We start from the raw sequence: 10,000 nt of genomic DNA, 5'->3' as shown, positions 1-10,000 counted from the left end.
GATGTAGCCCACTGTCAGAGTGTTAGCTAGGTAGATGTATCCCACTGTCACAGTGTTAGCTAGGTAGATGTAGCCCACTGTCACAGTGTTAGCTAGGTAGATGTAGCCCACTGTCAGAGTGTTAGCTAGGTAGATGTAGCCCACTGTCACAGTGTTAGCTAGGTAGATGTAGCCCACTGTCACAGTGTTAGCTAGGTAGATGTAGCCCACTGTCATAGTGCTAGCTAGGTAGATGTAGCCCACTGTCAGAGTGTTAGCTAGGTAGATGTAGCCCACTGTCACAGTGTTAGCTAGGTAGATGTAGCCCACTGTCACAGTGTTAGCTAGGTAGATGTAGCCCACTGTCACAGTGTTAGCTAGGTAGATGTAGCCACTGTCACAGTGTTAGCTAGGTAGATGTAACCACTGTCACAGTGTTAGCTAGGTAGATGTAGCCCACTGTCACAGTGTTAGCTAGGTAGATGTAGCCCACTGTCACAGTGTTAGCTAGGTAGATGTAGCCCACTGTCACAGTGTTAGCTAGGTAGATGTAGCCCACTGTCACAGTGTTAGCTAGGTAGATGTAGCCCACTGTCACAGTGTTAGCTAGGTAGATGTAGCCCACTGTCACAGTGTTAGCTAGGTAGATGTAGCCCACTGTCACAGTGTTAGCTAGGTAGATGTAGCCCACTGTCACAGTGTTAGCTAGGTAGATGTAGCCCACTGTCACAGTGTTAGCTAGGTAGATGTAGCCCACTGTCACAGTGTTAGCTAGGTAGATGTAGCCCACTGTCATAGTGCTAGCTAGGTAGATGTAGCCCACTGTCACAGTGTTAGCTAGGTAGATGTAGCCCACTGTCAGAGTGTTAGCTAGGTAGATGTAGCCCACTGTCATAGTGCTAGCTAGGTAGATGTAGCCCACTGTCATAGTGCTAGCTAGGTAGATGTAGCCCACTGTCACAGTGTTAGCTAGGTAGATTTAGCCCACTGTCAGAGTGTTAGCTAGGTAGATGTAGCCCACTGTCAGAGTGCTAGCTAGGTAGATGTAGCCCACTGTCAGAGTGTTAGCTAGGTAGATGTAGCCCACTGTCACAGTGTTAGCTAGGTAGATGTAGCCCACTGTCACAGTGTTAGCTAGGTAGATGTAGCCCACTGTCACAGTGTTAGCTAGGTAGATGTAGCCACTGTTACAGTGTTAGCGAGGTAGATGTAGCCCACTGTCACAGTGTTAGCTAGGTAGATGTAGCCCACTGTCACAGTGTTAGCTAGGTAGATGTAGCCCACTGTCACAGTGTTAGCTAGGTAGATGTAGCCCACTGTCACAGTGTTAGCTAGGTAGATGTAGCCCACTGTCACAGTGTTAGCTAGGTAGATGTAGCCCACTGTCACAGTGTTAGCTAGGTAGATGTAGCCCACTGTCATAGTGCTAGCTAGGTAGATGTAGCCCACTGTCACAGTGTTAGCTAGGTAGATGTAGCCCACTGTCATAGTGCTAGCTAGGTAGATGTAGCCCACTGTCACAGTGTTAGCTAGGTAGATGTAGCCCACTGTCATAGTGCTAGCTAGGTAGATGTAGCCCACTGTCATAGTGTTAGCTAGGTAGATGTAGCCCACTGTCATAGTGCTAGCCAGCCAACACCTGCTTAATGCATGATACTGGACACTACTAACTAAGACATAGCCAATATCTTTACCAGTCTTCAACCACCCACTCTATCACCATCCAGCTGTTTTAGAGGTGTCCTGCATTGCCAAAGTCCTGGGTCTGTATTCACAAATCATCTCAGAGTATGAGAGCTGATCTAGGATCAGTTTAGCCTTTAAGATCTTAATGAATCAGATTACACAGAGAGGAGGAACCTGATCCTAGATCATAATGAATCAGATTACATGGAGGGGGATTGGGGGCTACGCACGGGGTGGGACTCTGGAGGGAACCGTGTCTAGACAGACGCCCACTCATCTGGGACCGAGACACTGACAGGAGATGGGGTTAGGTGTGTCGGTTTGGGTCTGTGGCTGGCTTTAGTACCTTGTGTTTTCTCTGTGCTATCTTCAAACGAATGGTTCCCTCTAAGGCAACAGATCTAGAGAAGATATCTGACCCTGACTGACCGCTACCTCCTGAACTCACGTCCCGGGGGAAGACAGAGGGGGACCACTGACTGACCTCTACCTCCTGAACTCACGTCCCGGGGGGAAGACAGAGGGGGACTGCTGACTGACCTCTACCTCCTGAACTCACGTCCCGGGGAAGACAGAGGGGACCACTGACTGACCTCTACCTTCTGAACTCACGTCCCGGGGGAAGACAGAGGGGACCAGAGGGGGAAGACTGAGGGGACTGACCTCTAGAACTCACGGGGGGAAGACAGAGGGGACTGCTGACTGACCTCAGGGGAAGACAGAGGGGGACAGCTGACTGACCTCAGGGGGGAGACAGAGGGGGACTGCTGACTGACCTCAGGGGGAAGACAGAGGGGGACAGCTGACTGACCTCAGGGGGAAGACAGAGGGGACCACTGACTGACCTCAGGGGAAGACAGAGGGGACCGCTGACTGACCTCAGGGGGGGGAGACAGAGGGGACCGCTGACTGACCTCAGACAGGGAAGACAGGGGGGACAGCTGACTGACCTCAGGGGAAGACAGAGGGGGACAGCTGACTGACCTCAGGGGGAAGACAGAGGGGGACCACTGACTGACCTCAGGGGAAGACAGAGGGGGGGACCACTGACTGACCTCAGGGGGAAGACAGAGGGGACCACTGACTGACCTCAGGGGAAAGACAGAGGGGGACCACTGACTGACCTCAGGGAGAAGAAGACAGAGGGGGACAGCTGACTGACCTCAGGAGAAGACAGAGGGGGACAGAGGGACACTGACTGACCTCAGGGGAAGACAGAGGGGGACCGCTGACTGACCTCAGGGGGAAGACAGAGGGGACCTGACTGAGGGGAAGACAGAGGGGGACCACTGACTGACCTCAGGGAAGACAGAACCACTGACAGGAGGGGGACCACTGACTGACCTCAGGGGAAGACAGAGGGGACTGCTGACTGACCTCAGGGAGAAGACAGAGGGGGACAGCTGACTGACCTCAGGGAGAAGACAGAGGGGGACAGCTGACTGACCTCAGGGGGAAGACAGAGGGGAAGACAGAGGGGGACAGCTGACTGACCTCAGGGACAGAAGACAGAGGGGACCACTGACTGACCTCAGGGAGAAGACAGAGGGGGACCACTGACTGACCTCAGGGAGAAGACAGAGGGGGACCGCTGACTGACCTCAGGGAGAAGACAGAGGGGGGACAGAGGGGACAGCTGACTGACCTCAGGGGAAGACAGAGGGGGACCGTCTGACTGACCTCAGGGAGAAGAGCAGTGGGGACTGCTGACTGACCTCAGGGAAAAGACAGTGGGGACAGCTGACTGACCTCAGGGGAAGACAGTGGGGGACCGCTGACTGACCTCAGGAGACAGAGAAGGTGACCTCAGGGAGAAGACAGAGGGGGACCGCTGACTGACCTCAGGGAGAAGACAGAGGGGGTTGTACAGCACTTATTCCCCTGGATACTGTAAATATTTAGAGCTAGATGTCACCCCGAGGCGACAGATCCAGGATCAGATGTCCTCGCTCTGTACTAGCCTCTGACCCTGTGTTAGTGGTTAGGGGACAGCTTCTAACTTCTTCCTGTACATGTCAGAGTCTTGGGGAAGAGAAAGAGCCCCACATCCTCTGTCCCCTGGCTACTATAAAGTACACAGAGAGAGATGCAGTAAAACAGACAGGAAAACAGACAGAGAGATGCTGTAAAACAGACTGGAAAACAGACAGTAAAACAGACAGCAAAACACACAGAGATGCTGTAAAACAGACAGCAAAACACACAGAGATGCTGTAAAACAGACAGCAAAACACACAGAGATGCTGTAAAACAGACTGGAAAACAGACAGTAAAACAGACAGAGAGATGCTGTAAAACAGACAGCAAAACAGACAGTAAAACAGACAGAGATGCTGTAAAACAGACAGCAAAACAGACAGAGATTATGTAAAACAGACAGCAAAACAGACAGAGAGATTCTGTAAAACAGACAGCAAAACAGACAGAGAGATTCTGTAAAACAGACAGGGGGAGTCAGAGAGGGAGAGAGAGAGAAGGGGGAGTCAGAGAGAAAGAGGGAGAGAGAGAGAGAAGGGGGAGTCAGAGAGAAAGAGAGAGACAGACAGCCAGGCAGGCTATTGGCAGACCATATAGACAGTGGTTATAGAGACAAGTTGTAGACAGTTAGTTGTAACAGGTTTCAGGTAATCTCAATGATAATGCACCAGAAGGCCAGTTCCGTCCAGAGGAGATTCCTGAAAGCTGACACAACATCACGGGCCTCAAATTATAGTCTTTATAGTCTTTAGGGTTTAGGGTTTAACACACACACACACACACACACACACACACACACACACACACACACACACACACACACACACACACACACACACACACACACACACACACACACACACACACACACACACACACACACACACACATACACATACACATACACATACACATACACATAAACACAAACACACACACAAACACATGCAGGCTAAAACACACATACTGTAGGCCATAGGTATTCTACCTTTCTTTATCTCATCATCTATGCCTCTTAGAAACACACACACACACACACACGCACACACACACAGTACACACACAGTACACACACAGTACACACGCACAAACACACAGTATGTACTAAGAAAATTATTCCTAGTAAGCACACTCTCAAATGCTATGTCATTTCCATTCTGTCTTGGACACAAACACACACCTTTTAACAACTGATTTTGTCACAAAAGATCTCAGAGATGTAATATGGAATATTCCTAGAAGGGTTTTGATAGCCGACCTCTCTACTGTTTGTCTTTGTCAACTCTAATGACTCCACTCTGTGTGTGTGTGTGTGTGTGTGTGTGTGTGTGTGTGTGTGTGTGTGTGTGTGTGTGTGTGTGTGTGTGTGTGTGTGTGTGTGTGTGTGTGTGTGTGTGTGTGAGGAGAAGGGAGGGATCCTCTCTGTGTCTGCAGTGATAGAGGAGAAGGGAGTGAAGATGAAGCTCACAGTGATTGACACGCCAGGATTTGGAGACCAGATAAACAAGAGAGAAAACTGGTGAGTGATGGAGGGAGAGAGAGAAATGAAGGGAGGGTGGGAGGGAGGAGGAGGAGATGGAGGGAGAGAGAGAGATGGAGGGAGAGAGAGAGAGAGAGATGGATGAAGGGAGGGAGAGAGATGGAGGGGGAGAGAGATGGAGGGGGAGAGAGATGGAGGGAGGGAGAGAGAGAGGAGATGGAGGGAGAGAGAGGAGGGAGGGAGAAATGAAGGGAGGGAGGGAGGAGATGGAGGGAGAGAGAGAGATGGAGGGAGAGAGAGAAATGAAGGGGGAGGGAGGGAGGGAGATGGAGGGAGAGAGAGAGATGGATGGAGAGAGAGAGAGAGGGAGATGGATGAAGGGAGGGAGGGAGAGATGGAGGGGGAGAGAGATGGAGGGAGAGAGAGAGAGATGGAGGGAGGGGAGAGATGGAGGGAGAGAGAGCGAAATGAAGGGAGGGAGGGAGGGAGATGGAGGGAGAGAGAGAGATGGAGGGAGAGAGAGAGATGGAGGGAGGGGAGAGGGAGATGGAGGAGAGATGGAGGGAGGAGAGAGATGGAGGGAGAGAGAGAGAGAGAGGGGATGAGAGGAGGGAGAGAGATGGAGGGGAGATGGAGGGGAGGAGATGGAGAGGGAGATGGAGGGAGGGAGAGAGAAATGAAGGGAGGGAGGGAGGAGATGGAGGGAGAGAGAGAGATGGAGGGAGGAGAGAGAGAGATGGAGGGAGGGAGAGAGATGGAGGGGGAGAGAGAGATGGAGGGGAGAGAGATGGAGGGAGGAGAGAGATGGAGGGGAGAGAGAGATGGAGGGAGGGAGGGAGATGGAGGGGAGAGGAGGGAGGGAGGGAGGGAGGGAGGATGGAGGGAGGGATAGAGATGGAGGGAGGGAGAGAGATGGAGGGAGGGATAGAGATGGAGGGAGGGAGGGAGGAGGAGGGAGGGAGGGAGAGAGATGGAGGGAGGAAGAGAGGGAGGGAGGGAGGGAGAGAGATGGAGGGAGGGAGAGAGATGGAGGGAGGGAGGGAGAGAGATGGAGGGAGAGAGACGGAGAGAGAGAGAGAGATGGAGGGAGGGATAGAGACGGAGGGAGGGAGGGAGGGGAGGGAGAGATGGAGGGAGGGGAGGGAGAGAGATGGAGGGAGAGAGAGAGAGAGGAGGGAGGGAGAGAGATGGAGGGAGAGAGATGGAGATGGAGATGGAGGGAGAGAGAGATGGAGGGAGGGAGAGAGATGGAGGGAGGGAGGGAGAGAGAGGAGGAGAGAGAGAGACGGAGGGAGGGAGAGAGATGGAGGGAGAGAGAGAGATGGAGGGAGGAGGGAGGGAGGGAGAGAGATGGAGGGAGAGAGAGAGGAGGGAGGGAGGGAGAGAGATGGAGGGAGGGAGAGAGATGGAGGGAGGGAGAGAGATGGAGGGAGGGAGGGAGAGAGATGGAGGGAGAGAGAGAGAGAGAGGGAGAGAGATGGAGGGAGGGAGAGAGAGAGATGGAGGGAGGGAGAGAGATGGAGGGAGGAGGGAGGGAGAGAGACGGAGGGAGGGAGAGAGATGGAGGGAGGGAGAGAGATGGAGGGAGGGAGGGATAGAGATGGAGGGAGAGGAGGGAGAGAGATGGAGGGAGGGAGAGAGATGGAGGGAGGGAGAGAGATGGAGGGAGGAGGGAGAGAGATGGAGGGAGGGAGGGAGGGAGAGAGAGAGACGGAGGGAGGGAGAGAGAGATGGAGGGAGGGAGAGAGACGGAGGGAGGGGAGAGAGATGGAGGGAGGGAGAGAGATGGAGGGAGGGAGAGAGATGGAGGGAGGAGAGAGAGAGAGGGAGGGAGGGAGAGAGACGGAGGGAGAGAGAGAGGAGAGGGAGGGAGGGAGGGAGAGATGGAGGGGAGGGAGAGAGATGGAGGGAGGGAGGGAGAGAGATGGAGGGAGAGAGAGAGATGGAGGGAGGGAGAGAGAGGAGGGAGGGAGAGAGAGAGACGGAGGGAGGGAGGAGAGATGGAGGGAGGGAGGAGAGAGAGACGGAGGGAGGGAGAGATGGAGGGAGGGAGAGAGACGGAGGGGAGGGAGGAGGGAGGGAGGAGGGAGGGAGGGAGAGAGATGGAGGGAGGAGAGAGAGGAGGGAGGGAGAGAGATGGAGGGAGGGAGGGAGGGAGACGGGAGGGAGGGAGGGAGGGAGGGAGAGATGAAATCACCTTTCGTGGAGAAGTTTCAGCATTACTGGCCCATCTGTTTTCAGGCTCATTCAGTTACTCACCTGTTGTTAAGCTTCATACTATGTTAACAACAGTTATTTATGACTGTTTCAGTGGGACTATTATAGGGGATAATTATATAGCTCATCATTTTTTTATTGATTTCTAGTTAAATTCATTTACCTTTTCCAACCAAAATGATCTTTTAACTAACAGTCTTAAATGTGTTGTGCAGATGTTGTGTTCACCACTCATCCTCTTTCCTCTCTCTTCTTCTCTCCCTCTCCACCCTTCCTCCCTTCCTCCCTCCCTCTCCCTCTCCCATCCCTCCTCTCCACCCTCCCTCCATCCCCTCCACCTCCCTCCCTCCTCTCCCCTCTCCCATCCCTCCTCCCACCCTTCCTCCCTCCCCTTCCCCACTCCCATCCCTCCTCTCCTCCCTCCCTCCCCATCCCCTCCACCTCCCTCTCCCCTCTCCCCCATCCCTCCCTCCCACCCTCCCTCCATCCCCTCCACCCTCCCTCCCTCTCCCACTCCTCCTCTCCACCCTTCCTCCCTCCCCTTCCCCTCTCCCATCCCTCCTCTCCGCCCTCCCCCTCCCCATCCCCATCCCCTCCACCTCCCTCCCTCTCCCCTCTCCCATCCCTCCTCTCCACCCTCCCTCCATCCCTCCACCTCCCTCCCTCTCCCATCCTCCTCTCCACCCTTCCTCCCTCCCCTTCCCCTCCCCATCCCCCCTCTCCCCTCCCCTCCCTCCCCATCCCCATCCCCCTCCACCTCCCTCCCTCTCCCTCTCCCATCCCTCCTCTCCACCCTCCCTCCATCCCCTCCACCTCCCTCCCTCTCCCACTCCTCCTCTCCACCCTTCCTCCCTCCCCTTCCCCTCTCCCATCCCTCCTCTCCGCCCCCTCCCTCCCCATCCCCATCCCCTCCACCTCCCTCCCTCTCCCCTCTCCCATCCCTCCTCTCCACCCTCCTCCATCCCCTCCACCTCCCTCCCTCTCCCATCCCTCCTCTCCACCCTTCCTCCCTCCCCTTCCCCTCTCCCCCCATCCCCTCCCCATCTCCGCCCTCCCCCTCCCTCCCCATCCCCATCCCCTCCACCTCCCCTCCCTCTCCCTTCTCCCATCCCTCCTCTCCACGCTCCCTCCATCCCCTCCACCTCCCTCCCTCTCCCATCCCTCCTCTCCGCCCTCCCTCCCCATCCCCATCCCCTCCACCTCTCTCCCCCCCTCCCTCTCCCATTCCTCCACTCCACCCTCCCTCACTCCTCTCTCCCCCTCCCCTCTCCCATCCCTCCCCCATCTCTCTCTCCCCCCTCTCCCATCCCTCCACTCCACCCTCCCTCCCCATCTCGCTCCCTCCCCATCCCTCTTCTTCATCCTCCCTCCCCATCCACCTCCCCTCCCTCCTCCTTCACTCTGCTTCTCTCCCTCTCGCACCCCCCCCACCCTCCCCTCCTCTAGTTGGGAGCCTGTAGTGAGTTATGTTAATGAGCAGTATGAGAGGTACCTGAAAGAAGAGCTGTACGTCAACAGGAAGCCGAGGATCCCTGACACACGCGTCCACTGCTGTGTCTACTTCCTGCCTGCCACCGGACACTGGTGAGAACCCTCACGTCACTTCCTCTGACATCACTTCCTATGACTTCTCCAGCAGATCTCTACACTATACCTTATGAATAGCCTGTCTGATCAGATATCAGCTAACTGTTACTATACCTTATACTATACCAGTTAACTACCCTACTCCAGTTTAGTTAGTTCTCTTTACCCCAGTCCAGTTAGTTCTCCTTACCCCAGTCCAGTTAGTTCTCCCTACCCCAGTCCAGTTAACCTCCCTCCCCAGTACCCCAGTCCAGTTAGTTCTCCCTACCCCAGTCCAGTTAGTTCTCCCTACCCCAGTCCAGTTAGTTCTCCTTACCCCAGTCCAGTTAGTTCTCCTTACCCCAGTCCAGTTAGTTCTCCCTACCCCAGTCCAGTTAGTTCTCCCTACCCCAGTCCAGTTAGTTCTCCCTACCCCAGTCCAGTTAGTTCTCCCTACCCCAGTCCAGTTAGTTCTCCCTACCCCAGTCCAGTTAGTTCTCCCTACCCCAGTCCAGTTAGTTCTCCCTACCCCAGTCCAGTTAGTTCTCCCTACCCCAGTCCAGTTAGTTCTCCCTACCCCAGTCCAGTTAGTTCTCCCTACCCCAGTCCAGTTAGTTCTCCCTACCCCAGTCCAGTTAGTTCTCCTTACCCCAGTCCAGTTAGTTCTCCCTACCCCAGTCCAGTTAGTTCTCCCTACCCCAGTCCAGTTAGTTCTCCCTACCCCCCCAGTCCAGTTAGTTCTCCCTACCCCAGTCCAGTTAGTTCTCCCTACCCCAGTCCAGTTAGTTCTCCCTACCCCAGTCCAGTTAGTTCTCCTCCCCAGTCCAGTTAGTTCTCCCACCCCAGTCCAGTTAGTTCTCCCTACCCCAGTCCAGTTAGTTCTCCCCAGTACCCCAGTCCAGTTAGTTCTCCCTGGGACTACTGGGGGTCCAGTTAGTCCCTACCCCAGTCCAGTTAGTCCAGTTAGTCTCTCTTTACCCCAGTCCAGTTAGTTCTCCTACCCCAGTCCAGTTAGTTCTCCTTACCCCAGTCCAGTTAGTTCTCCCTACCCCAGTCCAGTTAGTTCTCCCTGGCCCAGTCCAGTTAGTTCTCCTT

The 10,000-nt window shown here is 54.7% G+C and overlaps 1 protein-coding gene across 1 annotated transcript in view; it reads left to right on the top strand.

Annotated features, from left to right (window-relative positions):
• The window catches only part of LOC127925873 (neuronal-specific septin-3-like), a 33,753-nt gene that overhangs the window by 4,058 nt on the left and 19,695 nt on the right, over positions 1-10,000 (top strand). Inside the window, exons 2-3 of the mRNA XM_052511177.1 lie at positions 5,077-5,161; positions 8,786-8,923. Coding sequence (XP_052367137.1) covers positions 5,077-5,161; positions 8,786-8,923 — 223 coding nt within the window. The remainder of the gene's footprint in view (positions 1-5,076; positions 5,162-8,785; positions 8,924-10,000) is intronic.

This window comes from Oncorhynchus keta, unplaced genomic scaffold (genome assembly GCF_023373465.1).
Source record: "Oncorhynchus keta strain PuntledgeMale-10-30-2019 unplaced genomic scaffold, Oket_V2 Un_contig_6398_pilon_pilon, whole genome shotgun sequence".
Classification (NCBI taxonomy): Eukaryota; Metazoa; Chordata; class Actinopteri; order Salmoniformes; family Salmonidae; genus Oncorhynchus; species Oncorhynchus keta.
Note: the sequence above shows the minus strand (reverse complement) of the source record. Positions and strands in the feature narration are given on the sequence as shown.